At 40.0% G+C, this 27,675-nt stretch overlaps 1 protein-coding gene and 1 long non-coding RNA gene across 3 annotated transcripts in view; one reads left to right on the forward strand and one right to left on the reverse strand.

The window, feature by feature from the left end:
- Adamts20 (ADAM metallopeptidase with thrombospondin type 1 motif 20) overlaps positions 1-7,615 on the reverse strand; it is a 175,948-nt gene extending 168,333 nt beyond the window's left edge. For both annotated transcript variants that reach the window (XM_004668531.2, XM_004668532.2), the window contains exons 1-2: positions 7,525-7,615; positions 6,672-7,021 (exon numbers count right to left, since the gene is read on the reverse strand). In XM_004668531.2, coding sequence (XP_004668588.2) covers positions 6,672-7,021; positions 7,525-7,615 — 441 coding nt within the window. The remainder of the gene's footprint in view (positions 1-6,671; positions 7,022-7,524) is intronic.
- A 1,421-nt stretch (positions 7,616-9,036) lies between these two features.
- LOC123461697 overlaps positions 9,037-27,675 on the forward strand; it is a 55,849-nt gene continuing 37,210 nt past the window's right edge. Inside the window, exons 1-2 of the long non-coding RNA XR_006637802.1 lie at positions 9,037-9,169; positions 25,647-25,712. This is a non-coding gene — a long non-coding RNA (uncharacterized LOC123461697). The remainder of the gene's footprint in view (positions 9,170-25,646; positions 25,713-27,675) is intronic.

Consider the following 27,675-nt stretch of genomic DNA (forward strand, 5'->3'; position numbering starts at 1 on the left):
TAATTTTGTCTGTACTTATAAAGGTAACAAAGACATTACTTTTGAAATCTGAGTACATGGGTACATGGGAAATCCCTTTTTGTCTTGTAGAAAAGCCTGTTGGAGAGGGGAAATGTGATAGCAACTCAAAAAGATATACAAGCAAGCAGGAGCTGACCTTTCACTGATATACACCTAAAAGACCTCTGTAAATCACTTTATTTCCAAGCCAAGCAGAACATATTCTTAACTCTGGACTTCTTTTCATACCTCACTCACATATATTTTAATGCTCCAGTAAAATTGTTCAGAGGCCAATCTGTGCTCCCACGTGAGAATAAGCAGAGAGCTCTACCAAGAGCCCATAGGCACCTCTTTTCAGCTGTGCTAGACTTTGACTTGCTGTGAACTGTGCTGTTACCATCAACAGAGATTTCCAGCTCTACCCAGAGTCCATGGTCACTGCCTTTCAAGCTGTGCTAGAGACATCACCTTGTTATTAACTGTGCTGCTACCAAACTCAAAAAAAAAAAAAAAAATCACAACTTGTTCCCAAATGTGTTTTTATTTTTTTTAATCAATGAAGGACTTAAAATTTTTATTTCCATCAAATTTTATATAGTTCATCTCACTCATTACAGGGGACTTCCTACCAAATAATACAATATTAGTGTTGTTTTAAGGTTCCTAAAGAAAATATTAATAATGATAACAATAAGTAGAAAACTTTGGAAAGGAATTTGAGAACTTAGCAAAACAGGTGGCTCATAGACTTACATTTAGGTCATGTCATATTTTTAGCCAGCACCAATCTGCAAGTAAGGTTACAAACTGACTCATGAGGAAGGCCACTTGGATTCCATACATGGTCGTTCAAGGGCTAGTAAAAGCTTCAGAACTCACTTTCACTTGGGCAGGCATTTCCTAACTACTTAAGAACTTGCCAAGCTGTTTCAAAAAGCAAACGGTAAGCATACAACTAGTTCCAATTTATTCCACTGATTATAATTTTTATATGTTTAGAGAATTTTTATATAATTGCTTTCCCAGCATTTTATTGTGGCATTCATTCATAAGTTTTCAAAATACATGACAAAATACATGTGTTGTTGCTATAATACACAATTAACTCTCAGATTTAAGCAACAAGTATAAAATACAAACTCATTAAATTCTTATCCCAAATTATCTATAGTTTACCATATTGTACACTGGCAACTGGAGACCAGCATTTGAACATAAGGAATTGTTGACTGAAATATTTAGTCTGTCAACCATTAAATCACATCTTGATTTTTTTATAAGAAAACATAGATATGAGTTTACAATAATAGAAACTTGGACAAGTTACTTCTTATTTCTGACTCAATTCTATTATTTTTAAACCAAAACTGAAATATTTCTATTTACTTTTTGTGTGTTTGTATGTACGTGGGCATGTGTGTGTTTGTGTGTGTGTGGTTGCAGCCAAAGATTAAGGTGGGTATGTTCCTCAATTGCTGTCCACTTTATTCTTTCAGCTACAATTTCTAAATGAACTTGGAGCTCACCAATTCAGCTAGACTAGCTAGTCAGTGTGCCCATTATTCCCTGTCTCTACCTCCTCTGCACTGGGATGACAAGTGTTCACCGCCACACCCACCTTTTGCATGGGTGTTGGGGACCCAAATTCAGGCTCTGTGCTTGCATGGCAAGTGCCACCTCGCTAGACCCCTGAAATAGTTTTATCTACCCAATTTCATAATAAAATAAGTGTGTATTAAACTAGTTGTTCAGTAACTATCCTAAAAATCAAACGTTTGAGGCAGAATGAAAATTTTTTCCACTAAAAACACAGATGTCACAGCCACTCTTCTCACCATGAGCACAGTATAAGTGTTATAGAATAAAAGACCACAAAGAAAAACTCTGGGATTCATTTTAATTCAGGATACCTTTTCAAAATATTAAAAGGGTTCACTGATAGTCCCTCAACATACTACTGATCATAGTCAGGGACTAATGTATCACATGCAAACATACTGACTAAATGAATGAATCAATGATTGAAGAAAATGAAGAACAGGATCCAAAAGCATAATGCATCAATTCATGCTGCAGCCTTCTGTCATTCCTCTGTCAGCATCATTACCTTCCAGGACAACTCCATATCTCAGAAGACTATGAATTCATCTAACTAAGATTTATATAACGAAAAGAATCAACTTTAAATAGTGTGTCCCAGCAAACCCAGTAACAATCATTTCTATAAAATCTCTTTCTTTCAAACAACAAGGCCTTACTTAGTGAAGTCAAAGGAACTCACGAAAGTACAAAGACCTATCCGGGAAACATCTACAATCTTGTGAGGTTTGGGGAACAGCCACAAAACGGCATCTTCCCAACATCACAATGAAATATTTGTGAGAACATAATAAATACAATGGAAAATATAAAAAAATGTCAGGAAGCTATTAAAATTGTCTTGTATCTGATGGAAATATATTCATGATATATTTCCAAAATATTATCAATCAATATTTAAAAATAAAAACATATAGAGTATCTGGAGACATGTCATATATATGCCATACCATCTACTATGTTTGTAGCATACATTTTCCTACATATATTTTAACTTATAATTATTTTGATATATGATACTCTTCAATTATTTATGCTAATCTCTCCAGTTTTTTATCTGTTTAATCTATTTTCTCTATTGAAGATTATAATATACTGTCATTTGATCCTACTTATTTAATAGAAATGGAGTTTTGTTTTACCAGTGAGGTGAAAATCCAGCATGTTGCTATTTTTCTTGGCATTCATAGATTTAACCTAAGTGCCTTTTAAGCTTTGGCAACTGACACAAGAAAGAAGTAAAGTAATTATTAAGACTTGATATGATGTTAGAAGCTAACTAGGCTTTTGAGGGATAAACCTGGACTAAAAACACCTTAAAATGTTTTTGTAGCAAACTAACCTATATAACACTAGATTTAAAGTAGCATTCCTAAAGTAACTACCCTACCATCTCAGCATCCTTCTCCAAGTACATTTTGGATATGGCCATAGAGCATAAAAGACAAGTTGCTTCCAGAAGGCAGAACCAAAGGCCTTCATAACTGATGGACTTCCTACAAAAACGAATCACCAAAAGTAATCAAGGAACTCCCTTACTGCCAGCATAAAACTTAAATTCTATCTATTACTCCCCCACAGAAGTAGAATGTTCCCATAAATCTGTGACTACAAGGTGCCTCCCTTCTTCTTGCAAGAGATTATGGTTCAGGGAACAGTCATGCTGCTCACAGTGTATTGGATAGGTACAGATAATTCACATGTTGCTAAGCTGCAAAGATGTAAATAAGGACCTTACAGAGAAGACAGTACACTCCTGTGAGAACCTAGACTTTGACTCAGAGCCAGAGCACCTGTGAACATTCATAGACAGAAGGAGTATGACTAATGTGTAGCAAAAGAAGATCAAGAGGGTACATGGTAACAGAAAGGCAGTCTGTGGTACAGATTGTCAGTGACCATCCACATCCATGTTCCTTGATTCCTTCTGGGAGCATCGCTGTCTGTCATTTTTTAGACCTACTGCATCTTGGTAAAGCCAAGAAACAAATTGTTGTCAATACATGAGAATGGCTTGTCCCTCCTTGGTGCTGAGACAGCCAAGAACTAATCTGCCTTCTCTATGTCCTTACTATGCTAATAAATGATTTCTCTAGCTCAGGCTTAGATGCAAAAATAATAATATAAAGCTGGAAATAGGTATCGAAATTAATTTTAATTAGTTCCTTTTAATTTCTCAGAGGTAAAGTTCATTAAAATAAGAATGCAGGATGTTGAATATATGCACACTGACACTGTCAAGAAAAGATGAAAGCTAATATGTCTCAGAAACATCATTAATGGCTTTCTGAATTGAAAACTGGGATAGGGAATAAAATCTGAACTTAACCAACTTTATGAATCCATCAAGATCACTCCTAGAGTTCCCATCTAGACTGTTCCTCTCTGCCATCAAATACAAAATCAATAACATGTACTTAACAGGCCTGCCTTGCCTTAGTCAAAGTAGGGCATTCCACACAAACTATATATGACTTTAAAAGCTTTTTTTAAAAAAGAATGATTTCCCTTGAAGTATAAGTGGCTATGTGGTTAGTATTGCTGCCATGCTGATGTTACAAACATTTTATATTTATTTACCATAGAAAGGAAGGAAATTGCTGGAACCAAGAAAACATCTTGAATCAACTTGAAAGAAGAATGTATTACATTTGGCCTGGAGAGAATTTATTTATGTCCCTTTCTTATTGTAGGGACAAAAGACCCAACCAGAAGCAGCTTAGAGAAGGGTTACTTTCAGACGACAGTTTCAAAGGGAAGTTTAATTATGGTGGGGAAAGCACGGCAGGAGCAGATGGCCACCATCACATCTTCACATTAGCATGGATGAACTAGGAAAAAAAAGAGGCTACACTAGAACCCCTCAAGGCCTGATCCCGGTGACACACTTCCTCCAGCAAGGATCCACCTCCCAAAGGTTCCCACAACCTCCTAAAATAGTACCATCATCTTGGGATTAAGCATAAGTATTCAAACATATGAGTCTACGGGGGACATTTTATATTGAAACCACCATAGAACTGCTATCATTTTTTTACTCAAATAATAAATAGTGAAGATACTATGAAAATATCTAGGGCTAAAGCTGTAGCTCAGTTGGCAGAGTATTAGCCTAATATACCTGAGGCCCTGGGTTCAATCTTCAGGATGGCATAAACTGGACATAGTGGTACCTGCCTATAATCCCTGAACTCAGCAGGTATATCAGGAGTTCAAGGTCATACTGGATTACACAATGACATCAAGGCCAGCATTACTACTTGAGATGCTATCTCAAAAAGCTATCTGAATACCTTTCAAAATGTATGGGGTTTGCCTGTTTCTTGCTGCTAAATAAAATCTGGTTGCTTTAAGGGAAGTGTCCTCAATGTATAGCTCCATGAAATGGATGTGGAAAAACTGCAATTTTATTTTCACTAATGATTAATAATGAACATTTCCTTCAGTTGTGATTGTTACTAAAGCCACAGACATTGTCTTTATTGACAATAAATGATGCTCTCATATCACTTTGGAATTAATATAACTATCTAGATTGTTTATACTTAATACACCACAAAAGTGTAATAGTAAATATATTCTGCTAGATTTTATTACCTGACACATCCATAAACATGTATATATTAGTACAACACAAACTAGGTTTCTTATATTTTTATTAACATGTTAGTTGACTTCCATTTTAATAACATATTATACACCTAAAATTGTTGTGCTGGCAAAGAGATTAACCAAACCTCTGAAGAAGCTCATAGTAAAAGAAAAAGATCAAGAAGCTCTATACTACAGGAAGAGAAACAAATGAAACACAATGTCATATATTTTTATTTTATTACCTCTCAATAAAGTTTTTTTAAATCCCTATCATTTCAGTGCTGCTCTCATCTTTGGTTAGAGAAGCTTTTTTTTTTTTTTTTTTTTTTTTTTTGCAATTGGCTGTAACTGCTGAGAAGACTCAAAATGCATCAGTGTGTTGAGAATAAGTGACTATGGAGTGCTCCTCACTAAATGAGACATCACTACACCCCCACCCCAAGGCTCAGAGCACACTGTAAAAGAGAGGGTGAAATAAATATAAGAACCAGAGGATGGGAAAGAGTGTTAGGGAACAATAACTTGGCTACTGCGTTCATGACCTCACAATGATGATCCTTACCCATGCAAGACCTGCACAGTATTGGAACCATCAACATTCACTCCATTATGACTGATGGAGGACAGCATGAGGCCCTCACCCCTTCTTGAGGAAGTATTGGCAGCTAATGGTTGGTTGCAAGTGGAGGAGATATCTGCAGGAGTGCAGCCACTGGTAGGATGAAGGTGTTCTAGTAAGTGAGCTCTCACTCCTGCTCAAGCATACAGATGACCCCATGACACTCAGTGCGTCACACATGGGCGCGAAGAAGAAAAAATAGACACCAAAGAAGAGAAACTAGTTGAGAAAGAAGGAGAACAGGGCAGTGGAACAAAACACAGTAACAGCAGGGGATTATGAGCAAAATACAGTATATCCATGTACAAAGACTGGCAATAAACACAAGTTTAAAAACATCTCTATCTGGCACTCTTGCTGCACTGACATCAGCAAATGTCTATAGGGATATGCACAGGCAAGCACTGCAACCAACCGCTCTACTATGTCACAAATGGTCACTTGTATACTAAGAACAAAAGAAACTTCCCTTCAAACCTTACAAGTTGAGTTTGCATTTCATACGCATTCACTACATTTCCCTCTGTTATTCTAAGTTCCAGTTCATTTATCAAATGTGAGCACACTCAGGGAATTCTGTCTCAACAGGTGATCAGCAGCGGTGCGCCTGAATGAAATGTCCTGCCCTGAAGTGGGAAACACCCCACTCTTAGCTGAGCATCCAGAGATCTCTTCTCATCACCATTCCGGCATGCTGCACTCTGAGGAGCAATGCTTGGGCACACCTAGGCGCTAATCCCTCTAGTGGCCCCGTGAACTCCTAGAAAATCCACCTATACTAGAACTTTCGTCCCACTCCCTGCAAGAAGACCCTGTCTGTCTCCCATGGAAACGCCCGTTGCCCGAGCTGGCTTACCAGGCCGCCACAGAGGCTGACGACCGCAGTGTGGTCCTCGCGCGCGTTGACCTGGCCGCGGTAGAAGCAGTGGCGCAGGTCGCTGGGCGCCGCGCCGCGCTGCCCGGGCGTCCCCAGGTGCACCTCGGTGTAGCCGGCCGCCAGGAAGGCGGCGTCCGCGCTCAGGTTCAGCTGGAAGAGCTGCCCGAAGGCGCTGATGCGGTAGAGGGCCCTGAGTGGCGCGGGCTCCGGCGTCCCAGAGCTGCGTTTCTTCCGGCTGAAGTGGCGGTTCTGGGGAAACACGGCTCCGAACTCATTGACCCGCGCCGGGATCACCACTTCGTAGGAGGCCAGGGTCTTCACCAAGGCTTCTGCAACCACAGAAAAGCGGCCAAGGAGTCTCCTCACGGAGTCTCACCATCTCCAAACTCTCCAGACATCCCAGCTGAAAGTCCCTGTCCTGGTACTCCGCGGGCGCGACAGATGGGCGCGCGCGCGCGCGGGCGCACACACACACACACACACACACACACACACACACACACGAGCATTGTGACCACTCGCGCTTTACCGTGCCACATCCCGCAGGCAAGGATCCTGCCACTCGTGGCGCTGGGCAGCCCACCTCCTGGCCCAGGCGCTCGTCGCCTCCAGCCGCCCGCAACCCGTGTTTCCGAGTCCGAGTGCACGCAGCCGCTGCCCCACGCACGCCGCGGGGTCCGGAGCAGGACGTGTGCCCCACGCGCGCTTCCTCGAAACCCGACGCGGCCGCGACCTCCGCGGGTGGCCCGCCTGGCGTGGGCGCACGGCCGGCCGGCCTCCCCTCCACCCGCACGTCCCACGCGGGGCCCGCTGCTGCCCGCCGTGACTTTACCTTGTCTGGGGTGGAGACGACCTTCCCAGGAGCCGGTGACGAAGAGCGAGAGCTGGAAGAGCAGCGCCGCCAGCCTCCCGGCCGCCCGCATGGCTCCGCCGGGGGTCCCGGGCGGGAGGCCGCCGGCCGCTCCCCGCGCTCCGCCGCCCTGCGCCCGGTGGCCCGCCGCTCGCCGCAGCCTCAGCAGCCCGGGCTGCCGGACGGCCGGTCTCGCCACGCTGCCCGCGCCCTCGCCCGCTCCCGGAGCCGCAGCCTCATCGCGCCGGGCAGGCTCGCCCCGCGCTGCCCGCGCCGCGCTCCGAAGCCCTGTCGGCGAGTCCTCCCCGCAGGAACCCGGCCATATAGCCTGGCGCGCCGGGCCCACGCGAGAGCCCGCCCCCAGCGGCCCGGCCGGCCAATCCGCGGGAGGCGCGGCCCGCTCGCCAGGCGTTCGCTCCGGGGCGCAGCCCACAGCCCCCGCCGCACACCCCGATCTTCCCGAGCTTGCTGTGAGCTTGCAGCTTGAGGTGTAGCCAGAGGCCTCAAGAGCCCCAGGTTCTGGCAGGACCCAGCGGGACGCAGACATCCAGACAGGTGATTGGTGCACAAATGGTTTCTTGCAATGAAATAGCATGCGGGAGATAGTTTTCTGTGATGCACGCCTCCAGGTCATTTTAGGCTTCTCACACAAAACAAACTAGGACAGCAAGCTCTGGTAGGCAGAGGATGCTACCACTGGAGATTCGTGGCTAAGCCACTGTATTTCCAGGTCCTCTGTGTTTGCAAGGAGCGTCTTGGGGCTTGAGTGTTAAGGGGCTGGAAGAAACTAAATTTGGCTTGGGCAAGCCCTGTAAATGAACATTGCTGCATCTCAACCGCCTGAAGAACCTCAAAGAAAGGATTGGCATCTTTCCAAAATTACAGTAATGTATTACGATTTATTTGTTTCCTCCTAATTTTTTTCTCTGTTTAATTTTGTATGGAGGGTCCCACCCAAAGTTAAACAAACATCCAGACCCTCAGAATGTATCTGGCCCCATCTGGGAGTCCTTCTATGAATTTCTGTTGACTTTGCCACAATCTTCATATAGCAGTCCTTTAAGGTGTCTAAATGACCCCATGAGTCCACTCTTATCCTCCTGGACAGGAGTTATAGCACCAAATCTCGTTGTGTGTCCACGTGTCTGTTTAAACTAGGTAAAATTCAGGAATAGGAGAAAACAGCATCTTTTTGGTACTATTTCTCACATTCTAAATTCATCTGTTTGATTTGCAGGGCCCAGACTTATTTCTCTCTAGTACCAGTATGAAAACAAAAGGAGAGGGAATGGAAAGGTTGGTTTGAAATCCATACAAAGGAAGTAAACAGAAAGGGTAAATCTTCACAAATAGAACGGAATACATCTTCAACTTAGGTCCTAGCTACTGCCATGGCCACGGAAATTCAGTTCCTGACTTGACCTCTGACGGTATGCCTCTTTCTTTTCATGTACATGTGTTGATCGCCACAGAAGTAGACGAATCAGAGGGAGATCACAAACACATTTGGAATAGTCCCTGAAGGAAAACAAAAACAAACAACAAAAAGCAAAGTTATAATTCAAGAGTGCTTTGCGAAATAAAGGACTTGAATCTTTATCCTGGACAAAGAAACTGACCGTCAATGGTAAGCATGAAGACATTTCACATGAACCCATGCACATGTATGCTGCCACAAACATGCTCTGATCCTTCTACATTATTGTGTATGTAGCCAAAACTTGTGCTTCCCTGGCCTGGACAAAATATGGTCCAAGAGGATTTCTGCTGGCAGACTGCTCATGTACATAACCTATGATGTTTCAAAGACAGTTTTAAAAATAATTCTTGCATCAAATAGGTAATGGAAAAACGTATTGAAAAGTGTCTGAGAAAATCATTCAAATGGCCAAGCTATCAGGATGTATGATAGAGAGATGCAATGGACTCAAAAAAATTAAAAGAAATTTTTAGATCTTTTGAAAAATGAAGAATTAATTTAACCAACAACTCATATATTGGTTAATGCATGAAACAATAAACATACAAGCAGAAATGAAAGAAGTAGAGACCAGGCTGGAGAGATGGCTTAGTGGTTAGGGCTAACCCATGTCCTACTCTCCAGATCCCACATTAGCCAAGCACACAAAGGTGAGGCAAGTGCAAGGTTGCAGATGCCCACTAGGTGGCACATGCATCTGAAGTTCAATTTCAGTTACTGGGGTCCTTGCAGGCCAATTTGCTTGCGCGCGCGCTCTCTCTCTCTCTCTCTCTCTCTCTCTCTCTCTCTCTCTCTCTCTCTCTTTCTCTCTATCTCTCTCTCAAATAATTAAAAAAAAAACTGGGTGTGGTGCCACATGCTGTTAATACCAGCACTTGGGAGGCAGAGTTAGGAGGACCCCATGAGTTCAAGGCCACCCTGAGAATACAGAGTGAATTCCAGGTCAGCCTGGACTACAGTGAAACCCTACCTCGATAAACCAAAAATGAAATGAAATGAAATAAAATAAAATAAAATAAATAAAGGTGGAGATCACACAAACTATGTGGTAAAGATAATATGTTTAAACAACTGATGGGAAAGTTTGACAAATGAAAAAGAAAGCCTAAAAGTCTAGTTGAAAAATTAGCCAGTAGCTGGGCATGGTGTCACATGTCTTTAATTTCAGCACTTGGGAGGCAGTGGTAGGAGGATCACTGAATTCAAGGCTACTCTGAGACTACATAATGAATTCCAGATCAGTCTGGACAAGAGTAAGACCCTACCTCAATAAAAGAAAAAGAAAAGTTAGCCTGTAATATGTGAAACAAAATTAGGATACATTACCCTAGGGGGAAAAAAAAATTTGTTTTGTTTTTCTTAGGGATAGTTGAAGGTGAGGTTTCAAAAACAAATTAAATATCTTCATTTCTGCATGCATAACTGTGATTAAGAAAATAAAATGAATTTTATATCAGCATTATATGTAATAAAATTAAGACATTACAAAATCAGCATGTGGAACAGTACATGTCACATTGTCAGAGGGGAGTCAAGTCACAAGCATCAGTCATGAATATTCATATCAAATAAACTCTATTATTGTTTTTTCTGTAATAAATATGAAATTTTTTTCATTTTTTTTTATTAATTAGTTTTGTACTCAGTGAATACTGTCAAGTTGGCACCATTGTTAGGCTCACCCATGTCCTGCCCCTTCCCCCTGTCCCCTCCTTGTTGGGGTATATGGACCATGCATTGTGGAGTTAGCCCGCAGTTATGAGTAGGAGAAATGTCTCTGCATATCATGACCCAATGTGTGGCTCTGACATTCTTTCTGGCCCTCTTCTGCAAAATTTCCCTGAGCCATGTTGGGTTCATTTTTGGTCTGCTTCAGTGATGAGGTGTTGAGAACCTCTGTGTCTCTAGATATCTGATTTGGTAGGAGTTCATTGTTTTCTGTGTTGATCTCCTTCACCTTTGTGCTGGTATCCAATTCACCAAAAAAGCAGCACCCTTGGTTCTTTCACCAATTATTCTTAGTTTCTGGTGGGGCCCTTTTTGAGTGGGCTGTTTGACTTTTTATTGTTTAGGGATTTGAGTTCTTTGTAGATTCTTTGTAGATTCTGAAGTATGATGGGATAGTTCTCTCCTTAAGATCTGCGTCTACCTGAAAAAGACAAGCAGATTCTCCAACAGAGTAAAGTTAGCACCAGACAAATGGGATAACCTTTAGTTTTTTTTATTTAGAATTTAATAGGTGTAGGCCCTGTCATAGCCCACGATTGGTGGTAGCTTGATAATGGAGAGTGGGCTTATGTTTGGATATGGCTCTGGCTTGTTTCCCAGCTCCAGCTATGGGTCACGTTCCACTGAGCAGATCATTTAGCTAAACCAAGAGCAGTTGGTTTCCCACCATGGCTGTGCACCACTATTACACTTGTGTGAACATCACGACAGGTTATTTGCTGCTAAGTAGGTTAGACCATGAATTGCTGGGACAGATATTGGTCATTTTCCCCCAGTCGCCCATGTAGCACCTTCTGGCACTAGGCACATGGACTGTCTGGGGACTGACTCTCTTCCAGCTTCCAGCCATGTCATTCTATTTTACATGTCAATCTCATATAGTGACTTCAAGCAATAGGGTCTTACCACTAACATTTGGTGGGTCATCAAATACCCTGAAAGAAATCTGTCTTTCCTTTAGGAAACTTTCTAGGTCTATCTGATCAAAAGCTCATTGTGAATGAGAGCCACATGCTGGTACTGGGAGTTCCAGGTCAGGGCCCACTAAGTGAAGGAAGAAAAAGATAACTAATATAAAAGAGTTAGGAAGAAGGTGGGGGCAGAGGGAGAGAGAGGCTGTAAAAGATTAAGGTCAGTCTTCATCATATAGTGCCTTGTGGCTCAGGTGTTCCCTCTAAGGGCCTGGTGAAAGGTCAACCTTTTAGGATATAGAATTTTATGGTGCCATTGCTGTTTGGATCTAAATTTGTGTCTCCCACCCCCTCATTTGCCCTCTCCTCCCTCTTTATTGTCTAGTCTTTGAGAAGCTTGCTGGGTATGTTGGCATCTTGGGTAGATTCAGGTTAGGTGCTATAGATGAGTGAGACAATGCAACAATTATCATTCTGTGATTGGGTAAGTTCACTGAGAATGGTCGGTTCCAGGTTCAACCATTATTCTTCAAATTTCATTGTGTCATTTTTCCTAACTGCTGTGTAGGATTCCATTGTGTAGATATACCACATCTTAGTTATCCATTCTTCTAGTGATGGACATCTAGGTCGATTCCAGCTCTTAGGTATTACAAATTGAGCCACTAAAAACATGGTTGAGCAAATCTCTCTGGAATGAGTTTTAAATGTTTTAGGGTGCATGCCCAGTAAGGGAATAACTGGGTCTGTTGGTAACTCTATAGTCAGCTTTTTTAGGAGTTGATATATTGCTTTCCAAAGTGGTTATACCATCTTACATTCCTACTAACAGTGGATGAGTGTTCCTATTTCTCCACATCCTCACCAGAATTTATTTTCATTTGATTTTTTGATGTTTGCTATCCTTACTGGAGTAAGGTGGAATCTCATAGTTGTTTTAATTTGCATTTCCATGATGATTAGGGATGATGTACATTTTCTTAAGTGTGTGTTTGCCATTTGTATTTCTTCCTCTGTGAACTGCCTGTCCAGTCTTTGCCATATTTTGTGAATGGGTTGTTTGACTTTTAATTGCTTAGGGATATGAGTTCTTTGTAGATTCTAGGCTGCTGTCAGTTGTATAATCAGCAAATATTTTCTCCCATTCTATGGGTAGTCTATTGGCTTTGCTTATTGTATGCTTGTCTGTAAAGAAACTCTTCAGTTTCATATAAACCCATTGGTTGAGTGACTGTTTAAGATCAAGTGCTACTGGGGTTTTGTTTGGGAAGTCTTTTTCCATTCCTATCATGGAAAGTTCCTCCTATATTTTCTCCCATTATTAGTTGAGTTTCTGGTCTTATATTGTGGTCTTTGATCCATTTGGACTTGAGTGTTGTGCATGGCGAGATGTGTGGATCAAGTTTCAATTTCTTGCATATGGTTATCCAGTTTGTCCAGCACCATTTGTTGAAGATGCTATCTTTTTTCCAGCGTATATTGTTAGGGCCTTTTGTCAAATATCAAGTAGCTGAAGTTGCTTAACCCAAAGTCTAGGTCCTCAATTCTATTCCATTGGTCTATACTCCTGTTTTTATGCCAGTACCATGCTGATTTTATTCTATGGCTTTGTAATATAGCTTTAGGTCAGGTATGGTGATGCCTCCAAAGGTTTTTCTTTTGCTGAGGATATGCTTGGATATCCAAGGCTTTCTGCCTTTCTATATGAAATTTGAGATCATTTATTCTATCTCTGTGAAGAACATGTTGGGATTTTAATTGGAATTGCATTAAATCTGTATATTGCCTTTGGTAGGATTGCCATCTTCGCAATGTTAATTCTGCCTATCCAGGAGCATGGGAGGTCTTCCCATTTTCTCAGGTCCTCCTAAATTTCTTTTTTGAGTGTTTTTATATTTTCATTGTATACATCTTTTACTTCCTTGGTTATTGTTGTTCCAAGGTATTTTATTTTATTTTTTGTTGCTATTGAAAATGGGACCATACCCCTTATTTCTTTCTCTGTATCTCTGTCATTTGCATATAGAAAGGCTACTGATTTTTGTCATTGATTTTGTATCCTGCTACTTTGCTATAGGAGCTAATCACCTTCAAGAGTTTTGAGATGGTGTCTCTCGGGTCTCTTACATATACAATCATGTCATCAGTGAATACAGCTAACTTGACTTCTTCCTTTCCAAATTGTACCCCTTTTACTTATTTCTCCTGTCTTATTTCTTGAGCTAAGACTTCCACTACTATATGTTGAAGAGCAGAGTTGAGAGTGGACAACCCTGTCTTGTTCCTGATCTCAATGGGAATTCCTCCATTCTCTCTCCATTAAGTATTATTTGGACCTTAGGAACTTTTTATATTGCCTTTATTATGTTAATATGATCCAACCATGCCACTTCTCTCCAATGTTTTGATCATGAAGTGATCTTGTATTTTGTCAAAGGCCTTTTCTGCATCTATCGAAATGATCATGTGGATTTTGTGTATAACTTTGTTTATGTGGTGTATTACATGGACAGATTTCCATATGTTAAACCACCCCTGCGTTCATAGGATAAATAACACTTGATCAAGGTGGATAATGCTTTTGATGTGTTGTTGGATTTGGTTTGCAAGGATTTTGTTCAGGACCTTTTCATCTAAGTTCATCAGGGAAATAGGCTGCCAGTTTTCTTTTCTTGTGGCATGTCTGCCTGGTTTTGGAATTAGGGTGACACGAGCTTCTTAAAAGGAGTTGGGGAGCTTTCCATGTTCTCCAATTATGTGGAACAGTTTGAGAAAGGTTGGTTTGAGTTTTTCCATGAAGGTTTGATAGAATTCAGCTGAGAAGCCATCTGGTCCTGGACTCTTCTTTTTGAGGAGGGTTTTTATTACTTTTTCAAGCTCAATGACTGTGATAGGATTGTTTAGGACATTAGTCAGCTCTGAGTTTAGCTTTTATAGATGGTATGTGTCCAGGAATTTATCCATTTCCTCCATATTATCCAGTTTTGTGGAGTAGAGGTTTTTTTTAAGTAAGTCCTGATGATTCTCTGAATTCCACTTATGTCCATGGTGATTTCTCCTTTTTCATTTCAAATTTTGTTAATCTGAAGTGTGTCTTCTTTTTACTTGGCCAGGGGTTTCTCAACCTTGTTTTTTTGTTCAAAGAACCAGCTCTTTGCTTTGTCAATTTTCTTGTTTTCTTAGTTTCCTATTCATTAATTTCTGCTGTGATCTTTCCTTCTGGAACTTTTAGGGTTGGATTTTTCTTGCTTTTCCAGTGCCTTTAGGTGGATGGTTAGGTTATTGATTTGGGATCCCTCTGTCTTTGTTATGAAAGCATTTAGTGCTAAGAATTTTCCCCTGAGGACTGCCTTCATTGTGTCCCATAGTTTTGGTATGATGTGTTCTAATCATCATTCATTTCTAGAAATTTCACAATCATTTTTTAATTTATCCACCATCCATTTATTGTTTAAAAGTGTGCTGTTCAGTTTCCTGCACCGATGGAATTCTTGGTGGGTCTATTGTTATTAATTTCTAGCAATATAGCATTGTGATCTGATATCATGCAGGGAATTATGTCAATCTTCCTAAATATATGGAGGCAGGCTTTGTGACCTAGTCTAGTATATGATCTACTTTAGAGAATGTTCCATGGGCTGCTGAGTAGAATGTGTAGTCTGTGGATCTGGGATGGAATGTTCTGTAGATGTCTGTTAGGTCTAAGTCATCTATGGCTTTGTTGAGCTCTCTTACTTCCCTGTTGAGTTTCTGTTTGGATGATGTGTCTATTACTAATAATGGTGTATTGAAGTCCCCAACTATGGTGGTGTTAGTGGTTATTTCTGTTTTATTGTCAAGTAGGTTTTGCTTTATGAACTGTGGTGCTCCTGTGTTTGGTGCATACAGATTTATAATTGTAATATCCTCTGGATGGATCATTCCTTTGATAAGTAGGAAGTGGCCTTCTTTTCCTGTTTTGATTTTTTTTTTTGGTTTGACATCTATTTTATCCAATATTAATATAGCTATGCCTGCTTATTCCTTATTCCTGTTTGGAATATTGTTTTCCATCCTTTCACCCTAAGAAGGTGTCTGTCTTTAGTGATGAGATGGGTTTCTTAACAACACATTGAGGGGTCTAATTTTCTGACCCATCCTGTTAGCTCATGTGTCTTGATGGGTGAATTAAGCCATTGATATTAGAATAATGACTGTGAGAATTGATTTGATCCCTGACATATTGTGTTGGTATATGTGGTTTTGGTGTTTTCATGGACTTTGAAATTTTTTGTGCCTACTCTGAGTTTGGTTATTGTGATCTGTTTCTTGTAGGTATTTGAGGTTGATTATTTGATTCTTCTTTGTGGAGAATTTCCTGAAATACTTTCTGTAGGTTTGGTTTTGTGTTCATATAATAGTAAACCTGAGTTTTGTCATGGAAAGTTTTTCTTTCACCATCTATTATGAGGGATACTTTTGCTGGATAAAGTAGTTTGGGTTGGAAGCCATAGGTTCTTAGACTTTGCAGTGTTTCATTCCAGGCCCATCTGGCTTTCAGGGTTTCCATTGAGAAGTCTGAAGTAATTCTGATGGCGTTACCTTTAAAAGTGATGTGCTATTTTTCCCTATCTGTTTTTAGGATTTTCTCTTTGGTGTCAATGTTTAGAGTCTTAATGACAATATGTCTTGTAGAGTTTCTCCTTTGGTCCAATCTGTTTGGAGTTTTGTTAGCTTCTTGTATCTTGATAGTCCTTTCTTTTGAGAGAGTTGGAAAGTTTTCTTTGTTTATTTTGTTGAATAAGTTCTCCATGGCCTTTGGTCTGAATTTCTTCTCCTTCTGGTATTCCAGTGATCTGGATATTGAGACATTTAAGGGTATCCCATAATTCCCTTCCAGAGCAGTAAGTGGGCAAATTGGCAGGGCTGGCTAAGCTTGCACAAGGGGGATTGGTGGTGTTCGTGTGGTGGACAAATGGACCAATGGAGCCTGAGCTCCAGTGGGCCAGTGGGCAGAGCCTGCCCAAGGTCATACATGGGCCAGGGTAGCAGGGCAATTGCCCCTAACCAGTGAGGCAAGTGGAAGTATGTTGGCCTGGGTCCCCTTTCCTACAGTAAGTGCAGGAGTATCCTGAAACTGAGACTGTGGGTACAACAGCTGCTTGGGGGGTTGAGGGACTGGTGGGCTACCCATGAGCAAGGGAATCAGTGATTCCTTTTTTTTCCCTCTGTGCCCTTCCACTGGCAATCTATTAGAGATTTCTGTCCCCTAAAAGACCCAGTGAACCCTTAATGCCTTGCCTTTATTTCCCAAGGATGTGTGGCACAGTTAAGCAGTCACCATTCTTGGCTAGATGTGAATATGAATTATTTAAGTTTATGGTTAAAATACAATTTCCTACTTGACATCATACACCCAAACAATTATAGTTGATTTTTTTATCAAAATATGTAAGATACAAAGCCATTAAAGAAAAATAAGATGATATTGAAGCTTGTGGTCAGCAAAATTTTCTTTAAAAGAATTCAGGGATGATTCAGAAGTAGTTAAATAAATTACAGTAAAGCTGTGAACTTCTTTGCAACAAAAGACAACATTAGGAGAGTGATGAATATAGAGGAAATTAATCGTACTTGTATACAGTCATGTGCCATAAAGTGATGTCTCTCTGTGACTGACCTCATATGTAATGACAGTCCCTTAAAATTATACTATATGGAGTTGGAGAAAGCTTACTGGTTGAGGCATTTGCCTGCAAAACTAAAGGACCAAGGTTCAATTCCCCAATATTCACATAAAGCCAGATGTATAAGGTGGCACATGTGTCTGGAGTTCATTTGCATTGGGCTAGAGTCCTTGATGTGCCCATTCTCTCTCTCTTTACCTGCCTCTTTCTCATTCTTTCTCAAATAAATAAAATATTTTTAGAAAGATTATACTGTAGCTTTTGAGTGTTATAGGCTATACCATCGGTGTTTCTGTAGGAATATAGGTCTTGGTGTGCCCATTCTCTCTCTATCTGCTTCTTTCTCCCTCATTATCTCCCCACCCCCTGCATTTGTCTATCTGCCTCTTTATCATTCTCTCTGTCAAATAAATAAATAAAATATTTTTTAAAAGATTGTACATTAGCTTTTGAGTGTTGTAGAGTATGCCATCTGTGTTTCTGTAGGCATGCTCCATGATACTTGAAATCGTGGAAAAATCACCTAACAATGCATTTCTTGGGACATATCTGTCACTAAGTGGCACATGACTTCATGACAAAGAGTTTATTTCTAAAATATCAAACAAAAAATGATATATAGAATCACAAAAATTAAGAATGGTGCAAATATGTTGTCAAGAGACTGAAATGTATGATATAAATTATTTGTAATACATGTGTCTAACAAAGATTTATGTCCAAAACACTTTAGAAACAACAGAATTTTATCTAGTCTGGTGGGCAACTAAGGGTAATGGCAATGGCCTGTATTGGTTGGGGACATCTGTGCCCTCTGTAACCAACATCTCATAGGGAGGTCTCCTACATATGGTGCTAGGGTTTTTGCTTAATGACCTATGGTTGTTGAGAACAGCATTATTCACCCATACAGGATACTTCAGTTCAAACTATATTTGCTGTTTCTTTATTAAATTATATCTTTAATTGGCTTTTAAAGTAACAGGTTTCCATAGTGCTTATCTATACATCATTAGTTTGGTTAGCCCTCCCACCACCTTCTTCTGTCCCTATCTACCTGTTCCCATCCCCTACTTAAACTTTTCAATGACCCAGCATTCCTCCCTCTACTTTCTCATCTCATGTGTTCTAAGATCACCCCCTTAAGACCTCCCTTACCATGACCTCTTTAAAATCGAAAGATTTCTGTACAGCAAATAAAACCTACAGAAGAGGACGCCTACAGAATAGGAGAAAATCTTTGTCACCTGTATACATGTGACAGAGGATTAATATTGACAATATACAAAGAATTCAAAAAAAAAAACTAAGCATCAAGAAAACAACCCAGTCAAAAAATGAGCTAGGGACTTCAACAGAGAATTCTTTAAGGAAAAAATACAAATGATCTATAAATATTTTTGTAAAGTATTTAAAATACCTAGCCATAATACAAATCAAAAGTACTTTGAAAGTGTCTCTCACTCCAGTCATCATTACTAACATTAACAAAAATGACAACAAATGTTGGCAAGGGTATGCAGAGAAGGGGACCCTTATCACTGTTGCTAGGGATGAAAATTGGTATAGGCACTGTAAAAATCATTGTGGAGGGTTCTCAAAACCTTGCAAATAGAACTACCATATAACATAGCTCTGTAATTCCTGGGCATATGCCCTAAAGACTCTGCACTACTAAAGAGACACTTGCTCATTCATGTTCACTGCTGCTGTACTCACAATATGTAGGAGATGGAATCAACATATATCTCTATCAACTAATAAATGAATAATGTACATGTGACACACATAGACAATGGAATTATATGCAGCTCTAAAGAAAAATGAATGGAACTGGATGTAGGTAATACCCTATATTAATTGAGGTAACCCAGGCTCAGAAAGAAAAACACATTTCCCTTCCATAGGTGGATCCTACCCTCATAGTAGTATTTCTTGTGGCACCATTCACACTGAAGACATCAACTCACTTTCTATACAAAGTGACATTAGTAGTTCAGTAAAAGTGAAGAGACAAATCCCTCACAAGGAAATAATTTTTTCTACACAATTGCATGCAAATACTCCATTTTGAAATTTATTGTTATTGACAATTTTTATGAATGTATACAATGTATTTTGATCATAGTCACCTCCTGTTATTTTCTCTTGAACCCTTTCTCCATCCCTCTTCTCTTGAAAGCTTTCTTTCTCCCAACTAATCCCTCTTCTACTTTGCTATCTTTTTGTTTCCTTATGTGTGAGTATGACTCAAGGACTTTAATTAGGACTTACTGCATGAGCATGAGTTGGCAATTATTTACTGGAGCATGTGGATCCTACCAGTGACTATGCAATTGCAGAAAGTTTCTCTCCCTCTCCCGGCCATTATTAACTGCCCAAACTCCTCAAGGTAGGGTGGAGGCCCCGTGCTCTACCATCCCTGAGGGAATGTTGATGAGCCCAATATTGTGTTGTTTCGTGCAGGTTACAACAATCACTGTGAGGTCATGAATGCAAATACTATATCATGACCAGATCCACAGCACTCTTACCCATCCTCTAATGCTTGCATTCTTTCAACCTCCTTTTCCACATTTTCCGGTGAACCTTTCCAGGGGTAATATACATGTCTCATTTAGCAATGAACACTCCACAGCCACCAATTCTTATCACTTTGACAATTATTGGGTCTCCTTATTAGTCATTACCACCTGCAAAATAAGTTTCACTGACCAAAAGTGAGATCAGCACGAATCTATGGATATAAACATAAGTATTTAGAGGGCAATTTGATGGGCACAACATATCTATTTAGCCAAACAGTAGCTACTTTCCTAGTGTTTATGGTCTTACGAGGCATGGGCTATTGACCAGGTTTTCCATACCAGGCACTTGTTTCTTTCCAGGGAGCAGGTTTCAAATCCAATCAGATAGTATTTGATTACCCTATAACACTCATTTCACCATTGTTCCAGTGGTTACATCTTGTTTGGTTCATCCTATATAGCACCTTCCAGTATTCTGACAGCTTGCCATCAGGGAGGAGGCTTCTAGGTAAGTTCCCATTTTGGTTCCTCCATATGGCATTTTCAGCAACAGGCTCCGTGATGGGCAACCAAGAGCGTTGGCAATAGAAAGTATTGCTTTGGGAGCTTCAGAGACCTCTCTAACAACTCCATAGGAAGAATCTCTCTCCTGGCAGTAGGATTTTCCTTTAACAACCTGTCATTTCTGGGAACAACATTATCCACCCATGTGAGATATTTCCATTTCATCCATTTTTCTCAGCTATACATTTAAATTAACAAAAGTAGGCTTCTGTTTGTCTTTAGTTTCAGTTAACTCCTCCTACCTTGTATTCTTCATTTCCTTGACCCTGTCCTTTTCCACATCCAGTATTTAGCCCCTCTATATTTATATCATAGGGGTGTGCTGACTCTACTCCCCTAAAGTCCTCCTCTCCTTCTCTGTCCCAATCTTTAATGGCCCATGTCTGGCTTTCCAGTTTCTACTGACTCTAACTTCAACTTACATACATATCTAAAAATTTGAAGCAAGGCTGTGAATATAAGTGAAAACATGCACTATTGTCCTTTATTAAACTGGGTTACCTCACTCAGTATTTTAATTTCCTAAAAGCTTCATAATTTTATTTTCCTTTTATAACTGAATAAAACTCCACTGTGTATATGTACCACATCTTCAGTCCATATAGTCCATTTATCAGTTAATGGACATCTAGTCTGGTTCTATTTCCTATCTCCTGTGAAAAGAGAAGCAATAAACACAGCTAATCATCTATCTCTGAATTAAAGTGTCTCTAATATCCTTAGGATATATGCTCATGAGTGGTATAGCTGGGTCATATGGTACTTCTATTTAAAGCTTTTAGGAAAACTGCCACAATGATTTTTCCTAACAGCTGTACCAATTTTCACTCCTACTGACAGTGAATAAGGGCCCCCCTTTCCCTATGCCCTTGCCAGCATTTGTTGCCATTAGTATTCTTTTTTATTAGTTACATACATGCTCAGTGTGTAAACAGCACAGTTGGTACCATCCTTACCCTCATCCCTGTCCTCCCCACCCCAAAGGGCACCTCCTTTTTGGGCATGCTGGTTGTCCTCATTGGTATTGTGAGTTGTGCATTGCCATCAGTTATACGAAAGAGGCAATGTCTCTCTGTGTAATGACCCAACTTGTGGCTCTAACAATCTTTCAGCCCCCTCTTCCATAAATTTCCCTGAGCCATGTTGGGTTTATTTCAGGTCTACTTCCGTCATGTGGTCTTGTGAGCCTCTGTGTCTCTGGATCTCTGGTTTGGTAGGAGTTGAGTGTTCTCTGTGTCTATCTCCTTCACCATTGTGCTGACACCAGGTTCACTAAGAAAGCAGCACTCTTGCTCATTTCCCCAGTTACTCTATGGATTCAGCTGGGACACTGGTGAGGCACAATAAGCTGAGTCTCTCCTCAGGTTTTGTGTCCATCTGAAAAAGAAAAGCAAATTCTCCAATGGAGAGTGAAGTCAGCACCCAGATAAATGGGATAACCATTATTAGTTTAGAGAGAATTTACTAGGTTTAGACCCTCTTGTATCCCAAGATTGGTGGGAACTTGATAATAGAGAGTGGGGTCATTTTTTGGATATGGTTCTGACTTGTTTCCCAGTCCCAGCTATGGGTTCCATTCCACTGAGCCTATCCAATAGAATTTAGTTACCCACCATGGCTGTATGCCACTATTGCACTTTGGTGAACGTCATATCAGGACCACAAGTTGCCTGGACAGTTGTTGGCCATTTTCCCCCAGTAGCTCATATAGCACCTTCTGGCAGCTGCCTGGGGACTGGCTCTCTTCCAGATTCCTGTCAGGTCTCTCTATGTTCCCTACTGACAGCATATGGTGTCTTTGGCAGTAGGGTCCTACCTTTAACCTTTGGTGGGTAATCAAGTGCTCTGGCAGAAGTCTGTCTTTGTTTGGGAAACCTTGTAGGTCTCTCTGATCAACAGCTCATTGTGGATGTGAACTGCATCCTGGTACTAGGAGTTACAGGTCAGTGCCAAGGGAAAAGAAGGAAGAAAAAGATAAGTAATAAAAAAGAGAAAGGGAAAAGAGAAAGAGAGAGAGAATCAGGAGATTAAGATTAGCTTTCATCATACCCTTTCCAGGGCCCTTTGATTCCCTCTAAGGACCTGATGAAGGTTCAACCTTTTAGTTTGTCTTTCAGGTTATAGGATTTTATGGTACCATTTCCATTTGGGCTAGATTTGTCCCCCCGTCCCCTGCCATTGTCTGGTCCTCACGATGCCTGTTAGGTATGTCAGCATTTTGGGCACATCCAGGTTAGGAGCCACAGATGAGTGAAAATATGTGATGATTGTCTTTCTGTGATTGGATGAGTTTGCTGAGAATGATGTGTTCCAAGTTCGACCATTATTCTACAAATTTTATTGTGTCATTTTTTCTTACTGCTGTGTAGAATTCTATCATGTAGAAAGATATACCACAACTTGTTTATCAATTTGCCTAATGATGGACATCTGCGTGGATTCCACTTCTTAACTATTATGAATGGAGCAGCTATAAACATGGTTGAGCAAATATATCTGAACTGAGGCATGGAGCTTTTAGGGTAAATGCCCAGTAAGGGAATAACTGGGTCTATTGGCAACTATACAATCAACATTTTTACAAGCCATATTACTCTCCATATTACTTTCCTTAGTGGTTGTACCATCTTACATTCCCACCAACAGTGAATGAGTGTTCCTGTTTCTCCAGATCCTCACCAACACTTGTTTTCATTTGATTTTTTTTTTTTAATGTTTGCTATCCTTACTGGGGTAAGGTAGAATCTTATAATTATTTAAATTTGCATTTCCCTGATGGGTAGAGATGTTGAACATTTTCTTAAGTGGGTGTTTGCCATTTGTATTTCTTTCTCTGAGAACTTGCTGTTCAGTTTTGTGCACCACTTTGTGACTGGTTTGTTTGGGTTTCTTTATTGTTTAGGTTTTTGAGTTCTTTGTAGAGTCTAGAAATTAGGCCTCTCTCAGTTGTATAGCTGGAAAAAATTTTCTCCCATTCTGTGGGTAGTCTGTTGGCTCTACTTATGGTATGTCTGTCTGTGAAAAAACTTTTCAGCTTATGAGATCCCAATGGTTAAGTGATTGTTTAAGTTCCTGAGCTACTGGGGTTTTGTTCAGGAAGTCTTTTCCCACTCCTAAATTGTGGAAAGTTCCACCTGTTTTTTTTTTCTTTTTTCTTCCAGCAGTAGCAGTTTCCAGCCTTATATTAAGGTCTTTGATCCATATGGACTTGATTTTTGTGCATGCTGAGATATGTGCATCAAGTTTCATTTTCCTGCATATGGTTATCCAATTTGTCCAGTACCATTTGTTGACGTTGCTGTCTTTTTTTCCAGTCTACATTGTTAGGGCCTTTGTCAAATATCAAGTAACTGTAGTTATTTGACCCAAGTCTGGATCCTCTATTTTGTTTCATTGGTGTATAATCCTGTTTTTATGCCAATACCATATTGTTTTTGTTACTATGGCTTTGTAATATAGCTGTAGATAGATCAGGTATGGTGATAGCTCCAGAGGTATTTCTTTTGCTGAGGATATGTTTGGATATCCAAGGCCTTCTGCCATTGCATATAAATTTTGAGATCATTTTTTCTATCTCTGTGAACAAAAATGTTGGTATTTTTATTGGTATTGCATTAAATCTGGTCATGAGTTTTCTTGATGACAGCCATTTTAACCTGTGTAGGATGGAATCTTAAAGTAATTTTAATCTGCATTTCCCTGATAACTAAAGATATTGAACACTTTAAAAATATGTATTAGCCATTTGTATTTTAGAACTGAACTCTGTTCTAAAGCCAATTTTCTGATGGGATTTTCATTTTCTTTTGTTATATTTCTTGAGTTAAATGTTTGTTTGTAAGCTTGGCGTCATGGCACACGCCTTTAATCCCAACACTCGGGAGGTAGAGGTAGGAGGATTGCCGTGAGTTTGAGGCCACCCTGAGACTCCATAGTGAATTTCAGGTCAGCCTGGACTAGAGTGAGACCCTACCTCGAAACCCCCCCCCAAAAAAAGTTCTGTTTTGTTTTATTTTCTTTTAATATTTTTTATTTTTATTAAGAACATACTTTGTATAGATACATCATGTGTTGGTATATTCTTCTCCCTCCTTCCTGCCCCCATTCCACAAGGGGCCCTCCTCAGTGGAGTTGCTGGTATTCTCCATGGGAGCAGCAGTCAGTTATTGGTGGGGAGGAAGCCATGCCTCTGGACATGACATCCCAATCTATGGCTCTTACAATCTGTCTGCCCCCCTGTTCTACAAAATTCTTTGAGCCTTGGTGGTTGGGTTGTAAGTTTAATTCAGTGATGAGCTCTTAGCAGCCTCTGGATTTCTGCTTTGGTAAGTGTTGAGTGACCTCAGCATCTGTCTCCTTCAGCCTGGCACTGACTGTCAGGCTCAACATCAAAGTAGCACTTTTGCTGGTCTCCCTAATTCCTCTGTGGTTTCACCTGGACCTTGGCTGAGCTATGAAGGGTGGTTTATTTCCTCAGGATTCATTACCTTCAAAAAAAGAAAAAAAAAATTCTCCAATGGAGAGTGAAGTTAGAATAGGTTATATTGGATAAATGTTATTAGTTTAGGGAGATTTTGATGTATATAATCCTGTTTTAGCCAAAGACTAGTGGAAGCTTGACAATGGAGTGCATAATCTTTGTCTCCATAGAATGCTGACCTGGTTCCCAGTCCCAGATATAGGCTCCTTTGCAAACAGACAAAGATAGAGAGAAGAGAAACAAAGAGAATGGTGCACGAGGACCCCAGCTACTACAAACAAACTCCAAATGCATGTGGCACTTTGTGCAACTGGCTTTAGGTGGGTACTGGGTTGTTAGACTTTGGAGGCAAGTGCCTTAACCAGTGAGCCATCTCTCTAGCCCTAAATGACCTTTATATTGGAATTATTCAAGGCATCTATCTTACTTCTGAAATAATTTTTAAAATTTAATTTCATGGTCTAAGTTCTACATAAATAAAATGGTTTTGTAGACAAACTACTTGATCATTAATATATTCTGCATTTCATTGTGTCAGTGAAATGAAATTCTGGCACTGTACTAGGGACTGGAAAGGTCACAAGAGTTAGTACATCTAAGATTTATTTCAATTCAACACTAAGAAAAGATATACTATATTTAGAGAAAACAGTGATAACTTTATTTTAAGGAGTTATTAAATAGAAAATTTATACTATGTGACATTTAACCAGCAGAGTTGTTTCCATTTTTTTTTCTTTTTTCTAGAAAATAATGGCAGAACACACAGATGTCTGTCTTGGAGTTTACCCTAGTGACATTACTGAATACCAGGTAAAGTGGAATGACACTGAGATGAGGTGTGAAAATGAGGCAAAGAGCCTTTTTAGCAAGCCAAGAAAAGACAGCATCATCATTCCAAAGAAAAGAATCTTTCTCTTTCTCTCTCTCTCTCCCTTCCTCCCTCCCTCCCTCCCTCCTTCCCTCCCTCCCTTCCTCCCTCACTCCCTTCCTCCCTCCCTCACTCTGTCCCTTTTACTGTTTGGTTTAAGTTACAAAACTCTGGATACAATGGGAAGAGCTAAAATTACAATGCTCTTCTTGCTGGGGAGGTGCCTGGAAATCCATCAAGCTAACATGATGATGATTGAATGGTTTATATTTAAGACTCTGAAGATGTGTTTGCAAATAGCCATGTAAATATCTTTGTTCCAGAGAATGCAACATCAGGCATAAATTCATCCAAGCCATTTTATTTTAATATTAGTCCTATTTTTCAGAATCTATAGGCATATATTTAAAAAAAAATATGAACTGGGCTGGAGAGTTGGCTTAGCGGTTAAGTGCTTGCCTGTGAAGCCTAAGGACCCCGGTTCAAGGCTCGGTTCCCCAGGTCCCACATTAGCCAGATGCACAAGGGGGCGCACGCGTCTGGAGTTCGTTTGCAGAGGCTGGAAGCCCTGGCTCGCCCATTCTCTCTCTCTCCCTCTATCTGTCTTTCTCTCTGTGTCTGTCGCTCTCAAATAAATAAATAAATAATTTAATAATATATATATGAACTAATTAGAGTGATACTCAAGGCATCAGGACACCAGGGGAACCAATGGCAAATATCTTTGGATCTCAATGTCTCAATTTGTTTTCATACTTATGAAATAACATCATTAAACTGGATAATTTCTTTTGTTTATTTTTTGACAATTTCAAACATATATACAGTTTATTTTGTTCATATTCAGCCCCCACTGCCATCTTGTCCACATCCTACTGAACTCTTTCTTCTTCCCAATTTTAATCCCTCTACTGTGTGTGTGTATGTGTGTGTGTGTGTGTGTGTGTGTGTGTGAGAGAGAGAGAGAGAGAGAGAGAGAGAGATCTACCAGTGATTACTCCACTGTCCACTGGAGAAAATTATTTCCATACCCACCTCATGATAAAGTGGGACCTCATGAGTTCCTCATGTTGATGGGGCTAATCTTGTGCAGATAAACACGATGCTATGACTTCATGATTGCAGTGGCCATGTCATATCCAGAAGACAGTGTTGTGCAGCACTCCTCCCCATCCTCTTGCTCTTATAATGTTTCTGGCCCTGTGTATTCAGCAGGATTCTTTAAGGGCATAAAATTATTAGATTGTTTCTGGATGAAACACGATAAGGAATAAACTAGAAACTGAAAGTTTATTCTGGAATCAAAAGGTTCTCTGTGGAGCTCAAATCAATGACATATGAGAAATAAAAATGTTCATTATATAATTTTGAAGTATTTTGTAGGAAAATAACTTATACAGTCTGACTACTTTTGTTTAAATTGCACACACGTACATATAAGAAGAATTCTTTAGGTATTAATGATTTAAAAATCTGAAATGAAATAGAAAACCAGTCTCTACATTATTGGATACTCTTGCTCACATAAATGGAAACCAAATATATGCTTTATTTAAAAGTGCATGCTTTTTGCAAAAATAAATTTTTAAAAAGGTATGTGTGGCACTACTTAATGAAAAGAATGTGTTCAAGCAAATGTGTTATTAGGTTATTTCATCTGAGAACTATGCCAAAGAACTTCATCATTGTGCAAATATTGTTGTATATACTTACACATCACATGTGGGTCCTTCTAAGATCGTGCTTTACAGAAGTAGGAAAGGATATTTAAATGTAAGTCAAAATTAGATTAAGAACCAAAGTATTTCTAAAAGACAGGAGTGGTCAAGGAAGAAGGAAAATAGGTCAAATAAAATGTGAAATAAACAGTGTCACTTGGATTTCACAAAAAGGAAATCACGGGTG

The sequence above is a fragment of the Jaculus jaculus genome, chromosome 6, assembly GCF_020740685.1.
Source record: "Jaculus jaculus isolate mJacJac1 chromosome 6, mJacJac1.mat.Y.cur, whole genome shotgun sequence".
Taxonomy (NCBI): Eukaryota; Metazoa; Chordata; class Mammalia; order Rodentia; family Dipodidae; genus Jaculus; species Jaculus jaculus.